The sequence below is a fragment of the Neltuma alba genome, unplaced genomic scaffold, assembly GCF_004799145.2.
Source record: "Neltuma alba isolate B1F8T4 unplaced genomic scaffold, ASM479914v2 tig00007427_pilon, whole genome shotgun sequence".
Classification (NCBI taxonomy): domain Eukaryota; kingdom Viridiplantae; phylum Streptophyta; class Magnoliopsida; order Fabales; family Fabaceae; genus Neltuma; species Neltuma alba.
Window position 1 is genome coordinate 1 of NW_021634780.1, and position 24256 is coordinate 24256.

Consider the following 24256-nt stretch of genomic DNA (forward strand, 5'->3'; position numbering starts at 1 on the left):
TCCAACTTGAGGGAAAGTGTGAAAATCTAGATCCGATTTTGTAGGGATTGATTAAGTAAATATCAGGATTTGAATCTGATTGTATATTCCTTGGTCTTCTCCCCTGATTCTCGGTCATACAATTAATTCAATTGTCCCTCATTCTTGTATATAATTATACCTCATCGAGATGAATAATATACAGTTGAATCATCATTCTTGGTGTCCTACAAGAACCCTTTCATCTCAAAAGCTAAAGCTATTAAAGTGACTCTAGAGAGAAGGATTGTAAAAACAAGTGCTGGATAAACTGGTATGGATAAGGGTGACATAACTGCCCAAGGAATGCACGCTTCCAATTTTCGATGCTCTTGGAAATCTTCTAACTCACCATTTTTTTTCCCTGAAGGATATTCTTTATTAATCTTATTTAAGTATCATAAATAGGATCAGAGGCTAATTTAGAGAGATTAGGGGCTGATTTAGTGGGATCAGTCATTAAGGATTAGCCCGTACCTGCACAGATTATAATCATTTATACAAGCAAAGAAGCATTCTTCTGAACCAGTTCGTTGCCCCTTGCTTCATCTCCTTTACTTGTTATTCCATAAAGTAGGGATAGGTACTTTAAACAGAGTTGATGAAAATTTAAATAAATTTTGGGTGCTGCTTAAATGGCTATAAAGAGGCTGGAACTGTGCAAATATAGCATTATGATTTTTCTTGATACTCTGCTGAGCTTGCATAAATGAATTATTTGTTCATTTTCTATTTTTATTGTGCAGAATAGTGATATTAAACAAGGATCTAAAGTTGGTGGCAAAGAACCAAACTCCATTTCCAGTGAACTTGCTTCTGCAATAAATGATGGTCTTTACTTCTATGAGCAGGTTAAATGTTACCTTTGTTTTTGCTTTTACCAGGCCGTTGTCATCTCTTCAACATTGAATTAATGTTCCCCACATAATTATTGACAGGAACTTAAAAATAAGCGGTCAAATCGTAGAAAGAATAATTTTGATAATAGAGATCGAAAGTTAAAATCTACAAGCAATACTTCAGGAGTGCCTAATATGAAGATGGGAGAAAATATCAGTGCAAGCAATGCCCTGGAAGAGGCTGGAAGCACGAGTCTCCGGAGGAAACAAAAAGGCACTCTCAAGCAGCAGTCTTCCCATAAGCAGCGGTTTTTCTCTAGCAATTTTAGAAATCATGGAACTGGTCGTAACTCTTTGGGAATTATATCTGAAAGTCCACCAAGTAATTCCGTTGGATTTTTCTTCGCTTCTACGCCTCCTGAAAATCATGGGTCAGTTTGGAATTGTGTGTTCCCTGAGCTCTACAGTGTGATATTGGTTTTTGTTATCTTGTTTTTTGAGTAATTACATGAAATGATCATTGGCATGAGGAGCATGTCATAAATGATAAAAGAAACGGTATACTTATTGTTTGATTGTTCTGCTTGATGAACGTGAAACTTTCCAATAATTATCTTTATTTTGCAGCCCTAGACCTTCAAAATTGAGTGTTTCACCCCGCCTTTCTGGAAGTAGCCCACCTGTGGGTTCCTTGCCTAAGTCTTTTCCACCATTTCAGCACCCGAGTCACCAACTTTTAGAAGAAAATGGTTTCAAACATCAGAAGTAAGTGATAGTGCTACTGCTTACAGTACTTGTGCATGAGGACTTGTAGAGTGAAAGATATAGTGCCTTGTCATGTCATTTATGTAACTGTTTTTCCTTATAGGTATCTCAAGTATCATAAGCGGTGCCTGAATGATAGAAAGAAACTTGGAATTGGCTGCAGTGAGGTGGACTAAAACTCTAAACCTTCTTTGAAACAATTCATAATTAAAGATCAAATGGTGAAGTTATGAGGGTTGATTAATATTTTCAATACTAGTATTTTTCTCAGTTTTTATTCATATTGTTCATGTAAGTTTTTAAACATTTTCCTTTGTTCTATTTATTTCTTTTGACAAAGACTGCTGCTGGTGTTAGTTAATTATTTTGTGATTTAGCATGGTCAATCGTTAGTTGAGTTCTTCATGGAGTCTTATTAGCCCAGTTGTTTCTCAGTAACACCACTTATTCCATACACCCTTTTTGTTACTCACAAATTTAGCATATATATTTTCTGGCCTGACATTACTTTCAATTGCATGACTACTTATTTCTGTAGGATTTGCTTGTCTATACAGGAAATGAATACATTATACAGGTTCTGGTCATACTTTCTCAGAGACATGTTTGTTCCTTCTATGTACGATGAATTTAAGAAACTAGCAATGGAGGATGCATTGGCTAATTATTATTACGGGATAGAGTGCCTTTTCAGATTCTACAGGTAATAGCATCAAATTATGTCCTTATTATTTGCTTGGTAAATTTATTACCATCATTATCCTTTTATTTTCTATTCCTCGCAATCTGAATAGAATAATTCATTGATGTGAAATTTTTGTTTATTTATGTTCAAGTTCATCATTATTATGTATAAATATATTATGTGAGGAGAAAAATATGCGGAGGAGGACAACATATCCTCCTCGGAGAAACTGAAATTGTGGGAATAAAAGTGCCAGAAAGTTCTCATCCTTTTGCATGTCAAACAAGGGATATATTTATAAAGCCATGCGTTGTAGAGCACCGAAGAATCACAATCCTGTTTCTTTTTTGTTGGCCTGGACAATCCTATCTCATAACGTATGTTAGGGCAAAGCTAAACCAGGAAAACAGCTCAAACAAGAAAGATTTATAAAACCATATCGTGCATGTCAAACAAGGAAATTTTATATGAAACTATGCATATACCAGAGAAACTCGACCCTATCTTGTTACTCATGCGAGGGCAATGAGACAACATTTAAGATGTTGACATATTATTTAAACCATGCACAGCAGTGAACCCTCACTGCCACAATGTTATAGTCTAATCTGTTCCAAAACTCATGTATCAGAAGACATCGCTCCAAAGGACATGTAATCAATCAGAATTCCAGCGGCTTATTCCGCAGGTTGCTGCCTGACAATGCAAAAAATAACATATCCACCCCTCCCCCCCAAAAAAAAAAAAGGAATAGGAGCAAGTGGAAACTGCATATAAACTAGGCTGATGCAACAGAATTGTCTCAGGAAATAGCTGTGTAAGGTCTGCAGATATGGAGATTTTTATTGTAGAGGACAGATTCGAGCTGCTTTTATAATGACCATTTTAAAAGGTAAAACTTGGGGCACATTGTTCCTCTTGTGATTTTGAGCAATTCCTTGTTTCAGTTATGGCTTGGAGAAGGAATTTAGAGAGGATCTATACAAGGATTTTGAACAGTTGACTCTGGACTTTTACCACAAGGGCAATTTGTATGGCCTGGAAAAATACTGGTAATTAATTAGCTCTTTGGTCTTAAAATTTTACTGCGCAATTGTAATTTATCTCAGGTTGTTTGGGGCTATCACACTATCAATCACTCGTATTTTCTTTTGGTTATGGCAGGGCATTTCACCACTATCGTGCGGTACGGGACCAGAAAGAACCGTTGAGCAAACACCCGGAGCTAGATAAATTGCTCAGAGAAGAATACCGAAGTTTGGAAGACTTTCGAGCTAAAGAAAGAAAGACGGTGAAAGAGGGCATCAACTAAATTATGAGTAATACAAAATCCTTTTGGCAGAGTTTTTGATGGCGTCCCCAGTTTTGAATTGAAATCTAACATGACAGTGAGTTGGAGGAGAAGCGGCCTGCTTTTTAATTTGAACGCAAAGAGCAAGATTATTTTTGTTTGTTCAATATTGGTTTGGATTGCTTAAACCTTGCCTGTGCGAGGGCTGCTGATTGCCAAGCCTCCCAACGTTTCTGAAGCTTCCGAATGCATCCTCTGTTTCCGGGTCATTCGACTTTGAGGAGGATATGTTGTACATAAACTGATAGACTAGTCTAGGAAAGAACCAAAAAAAAAAAAACAAGAAGAAAAGAAAAGAGGGGAGAGTCCTTTATTTTAAATGGGAATGGTGTCGAAAAATGTGCAAGGTTTTGTACTTTATAGCTTTGCCAAATTTGCAATAAGACTTGTTTTTAGTGTAACCCAATGTGATCAATCGATCGAGCATCACCAAGTTGAGGCGGGGCTCTGCCGTGGAGTTCTTCCCAGAGATGACAAGGGCCTGCCAAAGCAAAGCATGCAAATCAGAGGGACAAAATCACGGGTCGCATTGGCATGCAAAATTGAAGATGCTTCACCGTAATTCCCGAAGTCTGTCTGCACGATCATAGGTCATCCTTAGCGATGTGCTCCAGTTATATATTTTGCGTGCCAGGCCATTTTAAAGGCTAGCCTCTTCGCTACAAATAAAGTTACATTTTCATCATGGAGAGGCTGCGCAAGAGTGAAATAATGTTCTCTCTTCTCTACCACCAAAAAGGTGTGATTTTGCATGGAGTTTTCCCTTCTCTTTATCTTTTGGAGCGTATTGTTAGCAATATTTCCTTTTTATGGAAGGCATATAACTTGTTCGCTTTGGATCTTACATATGCGGAAAAAAATGAAATGCATATAAGTATATTTAGAGAGAAGCAAAAAGAAAAAAAGAGAAAGAAAAAAGAGAGATCATTAAAACGAGATAATAATTAATAAACCTTAACTTTGATCAAAAAGAAATTAACAAACTTAAGGCTTTGTTTGGTTGGAGGGTTTTGAGGGGAGGGGTGTGTTTGGTTGGGAAAAATAGAAGGGAGGGAGGGAAGAAATTTGTCTTTTAGTGCTCCCCTCCCCTCCCCTCCCCTCCCCATGCTCCCCTCTAAATTTGGGGTTTTTTGGAGGGGAGAGAAATATTATGTCTAATATTGGCCAAACTATCCATACTGATTTTTTAATATTCCAAGTTTGTCCATCTTATTAAAAATCTTTTTTCACTTCTCTCTCTTTTTAGCCACTAATAATATTTGATAATAATAATATAATAATGTAATATATACATATCATATGTATTAATATATACATATCATAACGTGTGTATTATAATTATATATTATATTGTGTGTGTATTAAAAAAAATAAATTAGTCTAAATATAGAGATAAGGGTATATTTGTCAATTTATAATTACCTCCCCTCTCCTCCTCTTATGAACCAAACAAGAAATCTCCCCTCCCCTTCCCCTCCCCTCCAACCAAACAAAACTATGACCTCCCTTCCCCTCTCCTCCCCTCCCTTTAATTAACCTCCCCTCCCCTCCCTTCCATTGAACCAAACAAAGCCTAACATATAAAGGCATTGGGCAAACGCTAAAAGTTGCTTCTCACTGGAATGAGGATTTATTAGTAAACAGGCCTTCGAGATTTGGCTTCAAAGTGTTGAGTTTGAGGATTATATCCGTGTCGGCCTCAACCAGATTGATGAGCAATGTGGCACATATCATAGTGCCTTGTCTAACGCAGCGATCTCATTTTTGCTGTAACCCAATGCGGGGAAAAAATCAACATCACACTCGCAGCTAAAACAGTTTTTCTTACAATCGTGCAGTATATGGAACGCAGCCCAAACCAGAACGAAAGCTGGATTCTGAGGAAGTTCCCATGTTCATACCATCTTGTATTATTGGAACTTAGCATAGATACAACTTTAAAGATAACTGCATGCTAGCAATTCAACTTAGGAAAACAGCAGGCAGAAGGCCAGTTCCAATACAAAACAAAAACTCAAAAGGAAAACAGTACAAAGAAGAAGACACAGCAAAACAAATAAACAATATGTACAGGGTCCTGCTTTTGCTGTATTGAGTTTGCTGCGACTAAGATCGGGGATGCCAGTTTGTCACCCACTCTGTTAAAGTTGCAATATTTCTATTTATGTCTTCAACAGTATCACTCCTTAATGCAATAACTCTGTCCTCTGGGTAACTTTCTTTAGCTTCCTCAAGCAGAACTTGAAAGATTTCGCACTCAATATTGTTGGAGAGCTTCGACTCAGTGTATCCCCTGTTACACAGTTTGAGATAGTATGTAATTTGTATGAGATGAAAAAATTAGTTGTTAAAGAATCATATTTACAACTTCATCCCATACCTCTTGCTCAATCGGTCATACAACACAGTGTTATCGGTTTGAAGTACCACCACAATATCAAACCATCGCTCAGGAAAGAAATCACAACCATGGTAGTCCACAACGTTCCCGCCTCCTTCCATAATGTCTTCAAGCTCATCGCAGACCTACAAAATCCAAGAAATGTAAGTACATTAGAATCCAAGGCAGACTCCCTAGAACGATAAAACTGGACCTGCCACCTTTGGTGTCAGGAAAGGGAACTGAAAAATATTTTCAATAAGTACGTTGACTTCCATTTTTTTTTTTTTTTTTTTTTAAAAAGAAGGTATTATCATGATATAATATTTTCATGCAGATGCGTGCGATTATTAGTCTTACTAATAAATATACTATCTAAACAAATACTCAATAAGATGAACCCATTCAAACTCTATCAATCCATTAGCCTTTTCGATGTCCTGTGTGTTTTATCTTGGGCCTGATTCAATGGTACGATTCATGCATTTACACCTATGATAGCAATTAAACATGAAATGCAAATAAATATTTTCTTAAGCGTTGATTCATATAGCAGCTCACCAAGTCTTCATTAACGACATAACAATCAAGCTCATCATCCCATCCATCATGCAAGTTCTTCTCTTTGACCAATTCTCCAATATTGATGTGGCGAAGTTGGATAGCTTCTGCTAGAGCAGAGGACATTGTCGTCTTTCCTGTGCCTGGCGTACCAGTCACCAGTATGTTTGGCCTCTTCCTCTGGCTGCCCTGTTCAACCATGTCTATAACCTGCACTCTTAACCAGGCTCTGAATTACGTAACTGATGATAAATAGTATTATCACAGAAGTTAAGAACAAAAGTATTATAGAAGCTTTCAATTTACTGGAACTGGAAATGGACGTCAGTTTCAGTTGAGATGTTTCCATATGCAAAAGACTTGCGAACAGAGAACATAGAATGGCAGGCTTCCACTGAGATTCGGTTGTGTGAAATATATATATATATAAAACAAAAGGACCGAAAACTGAACATTGCTTTTCCTAATCCAATCAAATTGAACAAAGATGCAGAAATAAATTACCTCTTACATTGTGCTAACAATTTAAAAGGCTAAGTGGCTCATATTTTGATTTACCCGATCGCATACAAAATTCTTGAACACACTCACTTAATAAAACATTGGTAAACCAAACAAATAATGTGTACAAAACATCCAGTGAAGTTGAAGAGTCCCCCCGGTTTTTTTGGAATAATCTATACTTCTTAAAACCACATGAATTCGTTAACTTAAAGAAAAACACAACCAAAGAAAACAGAAGACTAGAATCACAAAATGAAGATCCAAAAGAAAAAATATCACGCCAATGACAACACATTCCAGGATTAGGATTTGGGAGGGAGATAGGGAGAAGGATTAGCACGAACACGAGACGAACCGGGACACGAAGAACCAGGGAGCAAGACTGAAGATGGAGAAGGATGAGTCGAGCGGAGCAGAGAGAAGGGCACGGTGGCGGTGGAGTTAGGGTTCAGAGCAGGCGGCGGAAGATTGAGATAGTTAAGAGTAGAAGAGGGAGCGTGAAACGGAGAAAGTGAAGAGAATGGAATACCTCAGGAGATGGAAAATGTCAGGTAACGCTGGCGGCGAGAAGGAAAGGGCAGCGTACACAGAATCGGAGACGCAGAAGAAGGGGCATTTGTACAGAAGGCTTGAGAATATGCCACTCACACCGCATCTTTTTACATTATTATTTATATTTATATTGAAATTAAATCTGAGCTGCTGGAGCCTGGAGCTTTTTGATGATACTCCCCTGTATGTCTTACATATAAAAGTTACTTATCTAATTTGAATAAACTAAAAAAATAAATTAAGTTAGTTGTTTATAATAAATAGGTGTTGTTTTTTTTTAAAATGTCTTTATTAATCAAATATATTGACTAGACTACTATTATTAAAAAGATTATTTTAGAAAAAAAATACATAAATATAAGAGAAAAAGTGGATTAGGGTCTTATATTTAGAAACAAAATAAAAATCAAACGAAATATTATATTAAGGACTGGAGGTAATATTGGATCGATGAAAGACGTGTTTATTTTATTCCTTTAATTTATATTTTTTTCCTAATATTATCATATTATATATATATAAAATATATATATATATATATATAGGATAGTTTTAATGAATAGGAGCCTGTGTTGCTTTGGGTAGACATGGGGAGTGGGAAAGGGGGGAGAGAGGGGGTGGATTGTGAGGAGAGAGATGTAATGTAGAGTTGATTCATAAGTTACAATTTGAGGCCTCTCTGTTTCGAGCTGCTCCTACGGATCTCCATCTTCTTCTATTTCCATGTGGTCTTGCCTGTTGATGAGGACGTGGCTGAAAACTATACGATCAAATGGGCTTTTAGAAGCCAACAACATGAGTAAATCGAGAAATTAAGAACAAAATATTATGGCAATTTTGCACCAAGCAAGCACGCTTAATTAAATTAGAGTTATACTTGATATGAGAACTAGTGGTGGTTTGTTGATTATAAAATGGTAGCCTGTGGGATAAATGGGTTTGTAGCGAGGGAGAGAAAATCATAGCAATTCACGGTGATCAAGATGAATGTATTCTTTCGCTGGGGCGAAAATCCTGTCACTATTCCTCCAGTATGTTGTAGTTGGTTTCGCTAGTTAAAAGTAAAATAGAAGAACAAGTAGAAAGAATGAAACCATCATTAGGCGAAGCTAACTCCCTCTTAAAATATATCTATTAACTTTTTCTTGGCCAACCACTCTTTAATATTGCTACTGGATGGAAAAGTCCCAATTTTCCTTTTTAATCTTCTTAACCAGACCCTGATGTTTCACCAAAAGTGACACCATCTTCGTAGTCAAATACTCAAATTGGACCTGAACATTGATGAAGCTGCTTCTGCCCCTTCTATCTAAACTTAATAGAGCGGGCCAGGCGTCTCCATCAGAACTCAGCATGTGAAGGGGGCCAAAACATGTCATTTTCTCAGGAAACCAGATTTAATCCCCTTTATTTTTGGGGGAACATAACTACGTGCCGAGCCTCTTCTTTTTCTTTTTTCTTTTTTTTCCTTTTAATGCAAAAATGGGTTGTATCCCGAGCTTTAATTTAGCATCTATCCCTCAGCATCCATACCAAAGTGCGTCGCAACATTTTCCTAAATTTCAATGCACTAGCAGACAATTCGGCAAAAGCATAAATAGTAGCTAGCTAAAAGGCAAAGCCATAAGCAATATCCTAGACAAGAATAATAGCAAGTAGTAGGGAACAAAATGTTGCCTTGTGCAAGACCTAATCCCACCAAAAGGTAGTGCTCCATACTTAATTTAAAATGCGTCCAGAAAGGAGGTCTTGATCCTAGTTTTATGTAACTATATAATCCACTATTCTGTGAGTGTTGAGAGAAGATCTGAGGAAAAGGCCTCAACAAAAGAACATGGAGTTGCGGACGTTATCCTGCAATTTGGGCAACTGGGGCACAGGAACCGGTCCAGCAGATGACAGCCCGCCATGGCTCGAAGAAGTCTCAGACTTGTCCTCAAATTTGATCATCTGTCCCATCTGAGTTGCAGCCAAGTGCGCATAGCATATTGGAGCAACTACGATCACAGATATTAAAGCAACCAAAACACACAGTCAGATATGCCCCAAGGAATAGTAGCACTCAAGTAACCAACCATCTAAGAATGGCACGTGTTGCAAGAATTTACCAACAGATATGGCAGTGGTGCTCCGCTGATACCTGTCATTTAACAAGTAAAATCTATTAATAATAGCCTCTTGGATGTAGATTAACATACATATATCATCCCATGAGAAGGCAATCATGAATTCAAGCGTATACTTACACGTATGATAACGAATGCACAAGTGCCTGCAGATCATCAGGCGAGAAACCAATCTCATCTAACAGAACATGGTAATGCGTCGGCCTGGTAGTTCCCTGTGGAGCAAGTTTTCAAAAAGAAAGCAGCCCGCTTATATGTAGGTCCTTAGGAAAGCCAGACTTTAACCGTCCAACAGCATGGTGCAGAGAGGGTGTTTGGGGATGGGAAGATTTTTAAGGGAAGAAAACACTTCAACACAAGCAGTCTTCCCATGTCACTTGAGAAGGACCAGGGGGGATAAGATAAGATACAAAAGTGGCGTATAACAGACCCCAAAACCAACATAAGAAATGACTTACAACAGACTCCAGTCACCAGGAGTTTCTTAATGACCGAAGCTGTCCAACCTCATTTAATTCTACATTGTCTTAAACTCAAGTATCACGAATCAGAAAGCATATTTTTAACATGTGAAATGAGAAGCGCATCAAACGATAACATTCCATAAAGTAGATTAATTATAAAGCATAACATATATGTCTACCTTTACAACATGCACGAACATTCAATGTAATAAATCAGACCCAGTAGATGGGAAATATTTATGTCATAAACTAACTCAATATTTATAAACAACAAATTCTTGAAATAAGTGCAAACAACAGCCGCTTTTTCCTTTACAAAAGGAAAAGGCAATGCTTCAAAACATGCCATGCCAATTTATTGTTTTCACATATTTTTGAATGGTAAAAGGAATGTTATTTTGCCATATCAATTGCCAAGTCAGCAATCGATTGATATTGTTGGTTATATCTTTTATGACTCGCTACAAATTGCAGAGTTGAATCATGAATTTTAAGTCTGATTTGAAGCAAAAGCAATATTTAGTTGAACCTATCAGGTTAATATAGACAATAGTTCAAGAAAACATCTACCTGATAAAAAGCAATATTTGTTTCCCAACTTCACAACTATGAAAAAACTTGTTATGCCAAGAAATACAAAACTGAAAAAGAACTGTGGAGGAAAACAAAATATGTGCGTGTATATATGTAGAAAAAGAAGCACTGTTTTGTCTAAAATTTACAAGTGCTAAGAATCTTAAACATAATCAGTAGCAGTAGCTCCAATCGTGGATTAGCAAAATTTAAAAACAAATTAATCAAATCAAAATGAAAAATAAAAATGGTAAAAATGAATACGTACGATCATTCCAGCATGTGCACATAAATAAAAGTCATAGTTCCGTGGATGACATATTTTATTATCAATAACGGTTCCTGCAAAACCATACAAACCGATAAAGAGCGAAATGAACATGGACATCAAAATAAGAGATCATTTAAGATGTCATATGAAACATTATACCTGGGGGAACATTGTCTGGAGATGAAGGCTGGAAAAACTTTGTGTGGTGGTTTTTCTGGGCAACAATTACCACAAATTTGGGACACCACTGATCATCAAGAAATTTACAGGCCTAAAAAGCACAAAATTAAAGAGATTAGCCCAACTGAGCTCAAAATATTCTATATTAAAAAACCGTAGTCCAGCTCAAGAACCTCAATGATTTGATTGAGTTCAATGTTCAATACTTGATTGAACTGTGATTCGCTTACCCCATCCCTACGTCAGAAGGAAAAATAAATCACGTAAGGAACAGAATACAAACCATCAGGAACAACCTTTAACGGAAGACTAACACGCCTAAACCACCAGAGGGTGCAAGTTTTCTAGACATGTTAACCAAGACTGATCATAACATGCAAGACATTGAAATGCCAACATCAACCATTCATTGAAGCAATCAAGGCATGCAGCTTATGAAGTCCTAAAAATTAAAACTGCATAGTAAGATATCACAGTAATTAAGGTTAATTTACAACCCCCCCAGGTCAAAAAAAAAAAAAAAGATGATCGTATTACAAAAATTGGATACTGTAAACTTTTTTATCAATTTCCAAAACAATTATGTTTGTTATACATTCAACAAAAATAATCTTCTAATTAGTAACTTAACCATACATTATTTAAATAATATAATAATATATTCTTTTTAACTTTTTTTTTCCTTTTTCAAAAGAATTCACATTTGCAGTTTGCTAAATTTATAAGAATGACCTTTTTTAATATTGATGAAATCAAATATAATGAATACTTATTATATGGAATAAAAAGGTTAGAAAAGCAGGTAGGATTAACAGAAAAAGAATTTTCTCAGTGCTCCCCGCCAATCATATTTTACGAACATTATAGATTTATTTCAGATGTAGCATTTTATGTATAGATGAATTTGGTTGATGAGTTTTTTCTATAAGCGTTGGTAAAATGCCCAAATCATCACCCCCGGGCCAACACACGCCAGTTGAGGTCATTCTTGTTTTAACTAGTATAGCAACTTCAAGGGATTCATGTTGTCATCTTAATTTTTTATTTTAATAAAAAGCTCGAAAAATAGGCAAAGGGCGAAGCTGTAACATACCGGCATTTCAGTACACCGCATATTTTCCCTACTAAAACCCAATCTTCAACATGTTACATGGCAGCTAGGGAACAAATACACAGTTTCCAACATAAATAGTAGATAAAGAAGGACAATGGTGCCAAATGTTTTGGGGTATATCTCTTGATCCTGCAAAAGACCCCCTTCCAAGAAAATACTTCCTGAATCCACGTCTTTACAGGGACATGTACCGTGCTACCGGTATTTTCAAAAACACAAACAATATGGTATTAAATAAGAAATGCAAATAGAGTATTCGTGTAGGAGACGTGCTTTGAAGGGAAAAAATACCTGAATATTATTATATTTTGTGGTTTCCTCTTAGAAGTTGCATAGAAGTCAACCAGAATTCCCTGTAATTATGGAAACCTATCAGCTAGAAGGCTTATTTTTACGGAAGGGCTGGCCAGCAAAAACAAAATGTGTTCAAAAAATTAGTTAACATTAGGCTGCATCAAACACTTGCTATTATAGGACATCGAGCAGGCCGCATAAGAAATTTAAAATAAAATGTACAGGTCAATCATCTTAGGCCACTAAAAATAGAGGAGGGTCCCAATTAAATGCAATATCGACCTGATGATGCCTTCATCTTCATTCCCAGACACCGGCTTGAACAAATTATCGATCATTTCAACCTTTGGAGACTGGGTACGGACACAGGCCCTATACTTTGATATTAGAGGCCACTGTCTAGAGCTGACTACCTGTAAATTAGCATTAAGCATGGCGAAACAGAAAACAGAATATCCTAAATAATTATACCCCGACTTATGCATATTCCGTTATGAAATAATATAGTCATAAATTAACCTCAGAACAATTATTATTTACCGCTGCAATTGAAGGGATATCAGACTGTCCTGGTGAACCGTGTGACACGTCCATGCCAAGAATGATGGTGGGGTCTTTGGAAACAACAGGAATTGACGGTGTATGTTCAATTGATAGCATTGAATTCAGACCACCAAGCTACAAGAGAACAAAATTGTTCAAAGGGAAGCCCATGTGAGTTTTCAAATTTAATTGGAAATTGGGTAATTGAAAAACATAACAGAAAATCTACTGGACAATAATATACCTTAGCATTGATCTTCATCAGAACATTAGTGAGATATTGGTCATTGACCCTTGTAGGAGCTATGCACTGAGTGACCACTCCAAAGTCAGAAAGATTCTTCCGTTTCCATGGACCTTGAATATCCATTTCATTTCCATCAATTAGGAACTGAACATTTGAACACAGAGATATCATTGACAAAATATCCAATCATACAACATCACCAACCATAAAGGTCAGAGTTTTTCCGCTCAGGAAGAAGACAAAGAAGGAAATTGGGGGGCCCAGGAAGTTTCGATTGGATCTCTTCAAACATTTTCTCCACTCTTATCACAGGTGGGCCACGTCTAAACTGAGGTTTTTCTTCAAAGACACAAAATGGTTCTTCTATGAGCTGCCAAAATATACAAAACCAGAATTCAACGTTAGTAATACATTCATGCTTTTCAGTTAATATTCACAAAGCAGACACGGAACTCACAACTCCTTTCACTCCTCCACATTTAATCAGATCTCGCACAAGCCCACGTGTATCACAACGGGCAGAAAAGTTCACCACAGCCCATTTTTCTATCCTCGATGGCTGCACTATTTTCTGCAGAATAGCTCACATCGTTATAACTTTGGCATCAAGATGCTTTTTCTTTTCCTTTTTTTTATCAGATAGACTATCAATTTTGTTCAGAAACGAAAAGTATTAATTACCTTATTATTCAAGTTCCATCTCCCATTTCTTGGGTTATCCTCCCGATCACCAAACATCAGCTATATCAGATAAAATCATAATCATTTTGGAACCACAACCAAGAGGTAAAAGATATAATATTTCTACTAAAATTTGTAAATTACCTAATCTCGAAAGACAAAATAAGAGCACCCCTAGTTCTATAAATAAGCTTGCCCACATGTAAGATTACCATTCTTCTATACTCTGGTCCCTTTCGTGAACTTAAAATTAAATTGCAGCCAGTACTTTTCTAGCCCAAAAATTGCAGCCAATATGAGCAATAAAATTTTGTACGTTGATATGATTTTTTTAAAAAAAAAAAAAAAACCTGAAGCTCAGTTTGTGGCAAATAGCGTTCAAACGAGAATAAAAGAAAATAGACTGGATAAACAACTTCACAGTACCGAGATAAGAAAAAGTGAAATACCCTTGGAGCCTGCAAAACGCGACCCTCCACTTCAGTAAAGCTATTGCTTATTGAAACCCCACAGTTATGAAGCATGGGTTCAGAATTATACTTGTTGCTTTTTAAAGCCTACATCAATGAGAGAAAGATTTTTCAACTCTAACCATGAGTAAATAAAAATTATATCACCCCATTTAATAATTATGCTTACATCAGATAAAACTCTCATTCTCTCTTGGGGCTTCTGCCTAGATTTCTCCACCAGCGAAGCCCTTTGAAGGGTTGACAGTGATTTTGTATACCGTTGTAGGGATACCAGAGAGCAAAGCTTAGAAAACGAACCAGAAAAACACAATCAGTCATAAGGATCAACCGTTACTTTTTATTGAATTTTTTGACGAGACAAATAAACCCTCAATGCACCTCAAGTGGGAAGAAAGTAGGACGTTTTGGTTTCCCAACATTGATACACGGAAGATCAGCAGAAGAACGGAGATCTATCTTACGATGATTAACAAAATAATCATAAACAGTCACTTCCTCAGAAGCATCAATGCTATCCTTTCCACTTTTGCTTTTCAGAGAAAACCTGCATAGCCCATGTCTCATAAAACACTCAACTCATCATACAAGATACCACTCTAAGACTACAATGGATAAAAAATAAAGCGGGAAAAAAAAAAAGGTACGTCTGCTCTCTGCATGGGAGATCGCTAAGCCCCGTTATCTTGTACTCTTGATTGGCTGGACTTGTCTTAATCCTCAGATTTTTTAGCGTCCTTTTGGCCTGTTTACAAAATTTATTGAACAATCTGATGCCTCTATTGAAATAACAGAGAAGCACAAATGGGAAATATTCAGAAATTTTGGATACCTTTGCCCAGTCAATTGAATGAGAATTTCGCACGTTCTGGTTGGCAATTAAAAAGTCCACCACGGGCCCAGGCTGTATGATCATGGTAGTAGATACATCTTAACAAAATAAAAGTAAGGCGTATCAGCACAATATAACAAACATTGCGAAGAGAAGATACAGTACTTAGAACATAGCTAACCTATATTAAGTGATAAACCACTTTGTGTAGTTCTGAAACTTGAATGGAATCCTCTGCAGCCTAAAACCCCACCTCCAACGTCAGCAAAACTCCTTGGATCATTGTGGAAATAAGATTGGCGAACAAGTAAACACCCTCTGCAACAGACAGTGCCCAATTATTTTGCGACATTTTAATACACCAATACAACATGTTCATGATTTACTTACTGCTTGGCAGCATGTTGCCTTAATATGATATCAAGCACTCTGATGGCTTCTTGAAAATTTTCAGAATCTTGACCACGCAGTGCATTAGTGATAGCCTGCATAGGGATTTTAGCAGCATAACTGATCTCCACTTTAAATGTTTTGGAACGATTTGGGCGTCGCATCCTCTTCTTGTCACTCTCATTGGGACTCCCGCGACCATCAGGGCTGCAATTGCCATTATTCCTACAAAGGAAAAGCAATTCATTTGACTAAAATGAAGGCATAAGATCAACCAACGGAGTCAACAAAGATCAAAGTATTTAAACCTGTTTGATATGAGATCCTCCAAGACAACAGTGAATTCAAGCTTGTTTCGAGGAAGAGGGCCAACGGTAAATAAACTCTTCTCCCCGTCATAGGCGAAGTTCTTCCCTGCTAACTCAGAGTCATACGTCTCCTGCACCCTGTCAATGATTTTTCTTCCCACACCCTTGCCTTCTACAGGGCGACCATCTTCGTAAGAAAATGACACCTGCTCGGGGGGGAAAAAGTCAAATGATCCGTATAGGTGCCTCATTCAACCGACAAAGAGATGAGGAACATACACTGTAGTGGAAGAAATAGCCATCGTTGTTCTTAACATTGACTTTGAAGTGATTAGTTAAAAGAGGTAGTTTACTTCCTCTGGATCCCAATCCTCGTCTGGCAATTGGAACACGGGAAACCTTCTTGACAGGTTCCAGAGGAAGTCCTTGATCTGCTATTAATGGAACAACATGTGGTGGGACAGGAGGTGGCGGCGGCAGAGGGCCCTCCGATCCATTTCCTTCTGGCTCCAATGAATCCATATCCTGCGTATAAAAGAAATATCATATAACCCTACAACACGTTGCAAAAAGGAAGAGGAAGGCGCATTTTCATGATTAAACACTTAGATATCCGTAAATAATAGGAAAAGTTTAAGCAATCGCTAGAGATAGAGCAAGACTAGGGAAAAACCAGCCGGAGCCAAGTCCACCACAGGAACTAGAGAAAAAAGCAAATCACTCTTCAAAGGTTAGCTCGGAGAAATGAAGCACAACTAGTTAAATAAACATGCAATGGAAATAGGTAAGCTAACCAGGAACTAACATCAGGTGATACACAGATACCGTAGAATTCACGTTGGACAATAAATTTCAGGCGTCTCGGCCGGAAAAACATAACTGGAGAATAGATATACCCAAAAGGAGTACAAGATTAAAACAGAAACAGAACAGCATTACACATTGCAACAAACAGAGCTTCGCACTCTGAGGGGACCGGGGAAAAAAAAAGGGAACGAAAAGACCCAAAAGGAGAAGCAAAAAAAAGAGGAAATAACACCGTAACAAAGGAAGCAGTAACTCAAAACCCCGTGCGAAGCATCATGCAAAGGGGCTCTCCGTGCTTAAGCAAGATTTAGCTTCAGAACAAACTAGAAACATTTCTTCGAGTGCACAATAAAAGAAAGAAGATGAAACCGATCAAACGCATGCATAACCCCAGACAGCCACTAAAAACCAAATATATCTGCCGCATTTTCCCATACGAGAGGGTATGTACCTCGATAAGCAGAGTGATCACGAAGTTCTACAAGGAGCAAAAAGAAAAAATCCTCAGCACAATGCAACAGAGGTATGATAGAAGGAGAAGAACCAAGAACCCTAGAAGCAGAGAGGCAGAAGAAGAGAGAATTGCTGAGAGAATGGTTTGTGTGAACACTCCCTTGCCCTTTAAGTAAAGAATGAGAGTGAGAGAGTGATATCAGCTGGCGATGGCGCCACACTCTCCGACGTACTGAATTCTCGCGCGGGGCAGTACGAGCTAGCAGCTGGCCAGCTACAGTGTGTGATAGATTTCGTTCGTTGATTTATGGTTCGTGAAATCGACGGATGAGATTACTCATGGAGTTTGTTCTGGCCAATAGAACAGTGGCAGCGCCGCGCACGAAAGTGGTTTACGTGTCACGCCCGGCTGGGCTAGTGCGGGCCTCGACGATCCATTTTTATTTTGACCGTGTTGGACAGAGGACAATGCCAAAATGACGGTTTGTATGCCGTCAGTTAACGCTGAATGAAACTATTAATTCAGACCCGGGATAATGGTAAATTGGGAAAACAGAGAAGGTGGGGGGATTCAGAATTTGGGGGGGCCCACATTCCCACCCGCAACAAAGGTTCAGATCCTTCATTATTCGTCTCTCCGTCCTCAGTGCTCTGAGACTGACGCACTCCTTCGGGCTCTCCCTCCCGCGGCTAAAGAACGTGGAAACTTTCTTAAGTGGTGCCTGTACAGGCATAATTTTCTTTTTATTTTTTTAAATTAAATATTCGTTATTAATTTAAAGGGTAAGGTTAAAGTTTTTGTGTGGGAGGCATTCGTATTCAAAAATTTTATTTGGATTAACGTTGTCTAAGAAGTGTTTTATAGTAATGGTGAATATTAGTTTTATAACAATCAGCGTCAGTTCTTGAAAAATAAGGATGATTTTGCTTCTTTTTTTAACACTTCCAAGACAATATTGATTTAAAAAAGTTTTTGAATATCCAGAACTCCGGTGCAAAAATTTCTCAAGCAAAATTGGATCATAAGATATACGTGAATATATATCATTAAGGGTCTGTTTGGATCAGCGATTGAAAAAGTAGCTTATAGAGAAGTGAAATTGGATAAAAGCTAAATTGGATAAGCTGAATTGTGTTTGGATTAGAGTTCAAAAAAGCTAGATTGCAAAAATGAGATTGGTAAAAGGTTGTTTGGATTATGATTGAGTAAAAGTAAGTTTGGTTGTAAAATGACCAAAATAGATATGAGTTTTAATAAATAATGAAACATGATTAAAAAAATAATTTCACATAATACAATGAAATTAAAATAATTTAATATGAAGAAGTCATAAAAAATATTTTAAATATAAAGTGAAACATGAAAAAATAAAAGTATATTTTTAGGAGCATATTTAAAAATAAAAATATATTTCTAACTTATTCATTACTTTCAACTAATTTTAACTGATTTTTTATTATCTACAAATGAGTTATTTGAGGCTTATAATAAGAACCAAAAGAGGTAATAAATTTCTTAACTTTTTCTCTCTCCATATTTCAAAAGCTATAAGCCATAAACTATAAGTCATAAGCTGTTAATTTTAGCTTATAGCTTATTGTAGCTTTTCAGACAAAAGCCCGATTGCAGAAAAGCTGATCCAAACAGACCCAATTGTGTCAATCGAGCTTATAGAGCTTATAAGCTACTTTTAAACTCAAAATAAGTGATGCCAAACAGGCACTAATACTACCTAATAATATATTTTTAATAGTACCTAATAACATACTACCTCCTGTTCGTAATATAAGAGTTAGTTTGACTTTCAATTTGATTCTAAAAATATGATTTCAATCCACTTTATCTCTCATGTTTATTTATTTTTTCACAAGATATTCTTTGTAGTAATAGTAATTCTAGCTAATACAATTGATTAGCAGAGGTATTTTAAAAAAGACAACACCTATTTATTATAAATAGTTAATTTAGGGGGTGTTTGGGTGATTACCCAAACCATGGTTTGGGAAAAAATTACCCAAACACCATAGAAAAAACCAAAACCATGGTTTTGGCAGAAGCAGAAATTTTCTATTTTTGGAGGAAAAAGAAAGAGTATAAGAACTTATGGGATATGTGTTTTGTTGTTTTTAGAATAAAATAATATTTTTATGTTGGTAAAAATTATTCATTTTTGACAAAAAAATTTTTAATCTCATAATTTATAAATAGATATACACACATTAATTATATTATTTTATATATTATTAATTATGTTAGTAAAACTTATTTTGTTAACAATTTTATTCTTTCAAATTAAAATATATTATAAAATCTATTTTTTATATAATTATCATATTAATTTATGCCCTTTTTAGTAATTTGCACATGTAAAAAGTTCTTCTGGTAACAACTATTCAAACACTCTCACTTCTCAGAATCACTTTTTCACAAAATATATTCTTCAAAAAATCTATTCTCCCCAAAATCTATTTTCCAGAAGCTATTCTCCAAACCATGGTTTGGTTACATCCAAACACCCCCTTAACTAATTTTTTTAATACAATCAAATTAGTCAACTAATTCTTATATTAAAAATAAAAAGCAGTAGATATTATTAAAAGTGATAATTCCTAGAATAAATGAAAGAAAAAAGCGTAAAAAAATGAAGGAGCTTATGAAGAGACTAATGGGCACTGAGATGTATGTAGGCGAATGCTGGTCATATACTCTTGTTAATTGTATTGGTGAATAGGAGCTTGACATTCTTCGCTTTTGCGGTCTTGCCTCGTCTTCCTTGGACTTCCATGGCCCCACCTACTCTCTCAAACGGCTTCCCCCTCGGCTCCCTTCCAATCAATTTCTCACCTATATATAACAGTTGCCCTTATTTGTGGGGGCCATCTCGAGAATTATACCATGCTGCTGCTGTCACGTGCTGAATGTTTGTAATGGGTAAGCATAAAATGAGAGGGCAACTTTTGGTTGTCATTACACACACCCCACAGAATTTTAAATCTCGTGTGAAACGTACGTCCCATTTCCATCTCTATATAATATTATTTCTGGTTTTTAATATAAAAATTTATTTGATTTTTATTTTGATCATAAATATAAAAATTTAATTCATTTTATATATCATATTTAACTATTTTTTCTTAATATAGTCTTTAAAATAATAATAGTTCTAACTAATACACTTGATCAGTAAGGATATTTTAGGAAAGATAACACATATTTATTAGAAATAACTAACTTAACTAGTTTTCTTAATATGCTTAAATTAGTCGACTAGCTCTTATATTAAAGATCAGAAGTAGTATTTACCACTACATCACAGTTTTTTTGTTTTTTTTTTTTTTTTACGGTTACGCACATTATGTTGCATCTCTATGACACCAACATTATTAGTCTCCACTCTACTTACTGCAAACACAACACATAAGATCCATTTATCCAACCTCGTGCCTGTTTGGATGACACTGGAAACCATGGTTTGGAAGCCCAAACCATGGTTTGCCCAAAAATGTCATCTAAACAGGCCCATAAAAAATGTAAACCTTGGTTTAAGATGAAACCATGGTTTCACCTGGTGAAACCATGGTTTCACCAGAAGCTAATAATATTCACTTCTGGAAAAAAATTTAGGACGGCTAAGGGTCATTCCAAAAACACCCCAGATCCTTCTCTTCTTCGCTGGCCGACACTCCTCCTCTTTGTCGAACATTGCTACTCAGCTCGAAGGTCGACCCTCACCAGAAGCTACTCAGCTCAAAGCTATTACTGGGACGGCTCCAGTAGGCAATTTCCAAAAACATCCCAGATCCATCTCTTCTTCGCTGGCCGACACTCCTCCTCTTCGTTGAACGATCAGACTCAGCTCGAAGCTCGACCCTTCGCCCCTTATCATCAGCTCGTCTCTTCGCCCCTTCATCATCAGGTGGCGTCTTCGGCCGTGCTTCATTGCCAGCTCGCCTCTTCGCCAGCTCGACTCTTCGTCGTCGCTGCTCTGAAACTCGACACCAGTGAGATCGTCCTGGCCTCGCGAAAATAGGGGTGGTCGTGTGTTTCTCGGCTCGCCAAAACCAAAGCAAGCGTTGGGTAGTCCGATCCATCCATCCTCTGTCTCCAATCTTCGTTCTTCAATTCGCTCGGTGAGGTCGGCTTGTGTAGTTCGGTTGGTCCGATCGTGTACTCAGGTTAGCTCTCTCTGGTGATTGCCCAAAATTTTGTTCACTCATGTATTTCCTCCATTCATTGATCTATCAGCTTCTTGCTTATGGTTCTGGTTCGGTCCCTCCTCTGTTTTCGGTCTGTCATCCGGTTGCAAGTGATATGAATTTTTTTAGAACCGTGGCTATTAGTATTTTGACTGTGGTATGTTGAATTGGAATGATTTGGCTGTATATCCTCTTCAATTGCAAGCTTCCTCTCGGTTCCATTTTTGAATTTGCTGAAGCAGGTTTTTGTTGTTCGAAGGAATGGTATGTTCGTTTGGTAAATTGCTTCTGATTTTATGAAACGAAGAGGGAACAGATTCTGGTAATCAATGTCTGGTTCTGGAGGCAGGGGACGTATATGGATGAGAAAGTTTGGCAATTGTTATATAAATTCAATGCAATTTGTTTTTCCTGTTGTTGCTTGGAATCGTTTTTTCTGTCCAGATTTCCCCCGGAGAAGAAGCCTGTGAAGTCGAGACTTTGGTTTTTTTTTTTTTTGCCGTGGATAGTACTTGTGATTAATTAACATTATTTGTTAAGAGTTGATCTGATTTGGGATGAGATAAGAATTGTGTTGTCTTGTATTGTTGTATTAAGGATTTTGATAAATTTATGGCCAACTTTTGAGAGTGAGGAAGAATGAAATCACAACTGAAATCCATGTATATATATTGAAGGAAGTGATTTGTATTTTGGTCAGAGGTTTATGTTGGTAGTTTTATTTTATTTTCGGTTGACAAATCTGATAAGGATATAATTTTTAAAAAATATTATGAAAGGCTTGTGCAACATGTTATTTTTTAAAAACAATAATGTGCTTTATAATATTATTGCGTTCATCATGAACATTTGTATTAATTACATGGGTTAATTAATCCGTAAGTCCTTATAGTTTCAACCAATTTTGAATCAGGTCCCTATAGTTTTTTTTTTTATTAGATCCTTATACTTTTATCTTTTTTTAATTAGGTCCTTGTATTTATTTTTCTTTTAATGAAGTCCTTATAATTTCATTAAATTTTTAATCAGGTCCATGTAGTTTTAATTTTTATTTATTAATTAAATATAAGCTTAATTACATAGATTAATAATGAAATATAAAATATTAATAAGTAAATTAAATTAATAATTATGTAATAAAAAATAATAGAATTAATTAATTCAGGAAAATTTTTTAGAACAATTAATTTTTTTGCTGAAAAATTTAAAATCATTATAATAATTCAATATCTTTAGAATATTATTGTTTATAAACTAATATTAAATAATATATACTATTTTATGTTTATATAATAATACTATTAGAATTCATAAAATAAAGAATAAAAAATTCAGAGACTTAATTAAAAATAAAATGAACTTATAAGGACTTGATAGAAAGAAAAATAAATACAAGAACCTAATTAAAAACAAGTGAAAGTATAAGGATCTGATAAAAAGAAAAAAAAACTATAAGGACCTAATTCAAAATTCGTTGAAACTATAAGGATTTGCGGATTAATTATCCCTAATTACATAGATGAACGAATTTTTTTCAAATATATTCGTAACACACAGTTATTCAAAGGTTAATCTCCATAGATGAAGAAAAGCCATGACTGATCATTTATATTAATCGTTTCACAATTCTATCACAAGTGTAGGCATTGTACTTTGGGGGGGAAGGTAAGCATTATAGTTATGTCTTTAGAAGAATGAAGTTGAAAAGAAATGTATCATATGGTTAATTTAGTTTTCTCCACTGCCATGTGTAACAGCAATCACTAGCATTCTGAATTCCATTCATAAACACGAATTTTTTTTCGTTAGATGATTTATAGTGCATGATAGTTCAAATATGGTTATTCTTATTACTTTGGCTTCCAATCGTCTTTCTACAATAATTAAGAAAAAAAAAGTATATTTAATTAACATGTTATTTTGGACATTTTAAAAGTTTTAGTATTTTGAAGTAAAAACATATAATGAAGTTTAGAAAGGAGGGGGTGTATTTTTTCCAACCATGTAAAATTAGAATTTTCTTGTGTTTGTTAATTTTTGTCACACTTGGTTTGGTAGGAAGGAATTGAGATTTAAAATGTGATCAACTTTTTCACCTATTACAGTAGACAATATGATTTTTGTTATTTCATATGATTTTGGGTTGATTAACTTGTGATGACTGAAGAACTATAATTGTGCTATAGCATAATGGGTAAGGATACGGTGAAAGCTTCCTGGGATTTAAGAACCACTAAAGTGTTTCTTGACCTGTGCATTGAACTTGTGCAACAAGGGGAAAGAAAGGGTACTAGCTTAACAAAGAAAGCTTGGGATATTCTTGGTGATAAGTTTACTGCCAAAACTGGGAGAGTGTATGAAAAATCTCAGTTTAAGAATAAATATGATTCCCTACGAAAGGAGTGGCAGACATGGGATAGGCTGCTTCGCGAGACAGGATTGGGATGGGATACTGAGAGGAATACTGTCAGTGCAATTGATGATTGGTGGGAGAGGAAAATAAGGGTAATTTTTGAACTTTTTGATCTTACATTTTCTTTGCCTGTTAATGTTTTGTGCATATTTACTGTTTTGTGAATATTTTATGGTGTCTAATGTGCAGGAAGTTCCAAACTATGAAAAATTTAGAGAAAGAGGACTTCAATTTAGGG

General features: G+C 36.1%; 3 protein-coding genes across 3 annotated transcripts; 1 reads left to right on the forward strand and 2 right to left on the reverse strand.

The window, feature by feature from the left end:
- Nucleotides 1-752: 752 nt before the first annotated feature.
- Nucleotides 753-4059, forward strand: LOC114752535 (la-related protein 1A-like; the record flags this gene model as incomplete). Its single annotated transcript, XM_028941277.1, has 7 exons — nt 753-869; nt 957-1288; nt 1485-1622; nt 1726-1789; nt 2180-2325; nt 3255-3359; nt 3472-4059. Coding segments are annotated over 7 exons (1050 nt in total), but the record flags the coding sequence as incomplete, so codon positions are not given.
- Nucleotides 4060-5518: 1459 nt separating this feature from the next.
- On the reverse strand, nt 5519-7626 carry LOC114752536 (adenylate kinase isoenzyme 6 homolog). The gene is made up of 4 exons (XM_028941278.1): nt 7459-7626; nt 6600-6809; nt 6039-6184; nt 5519-5951 (listed from the first exon to the last, which is right to left on the reverse strand). Exons 2-4 carry the CDS (start codon nt 6798-6800, stop codon nt 5765-5767), a joined length of 534 nt encoding a protein of 177 aa, XP_028797111.1. The 5' UTR covers nt 6801-6809; nt 7459-7626; the 3' UTR covers nt 5519-5764.
- A 1850-nt stretch (nt 7627-9476) lies between these two features.
- LOC114752534 (protein argonaute 4) lies at nt 9477-16670 on the reverse strand. The gene is made up of 22 exons (XM_028941276.1): nt 16428-16670; nt 16149-16354; nt 15841-16065; nt 15632-15768; nt 15451-15548; nt 15266-15363; nt 15000-15165; nt 14788-14904; nt 14598-14705; nt 14149-14208; nt 13925-14038; nt 13672-13837; nt 13465-13577; nt 13218-13355; nt 12949-13090; nt 12675-12726; nt 11443-11506; nt 11249-11360; nt 11087-11160; nt 9902-9996; nt 9764-9795; nt 9477-9652 (listed from the first exon to the last, which is right to left on the reverse strand). Exons 1-22 carry the CDS (start codon nt 16668-16670, stop codon nt 9477-9479), a joined length of 2736 nt encoding a protein of 911 aa, XP_028797109.1.
- Nucleotides 16671-24256: the final 7586 nt, after the last annotated feature.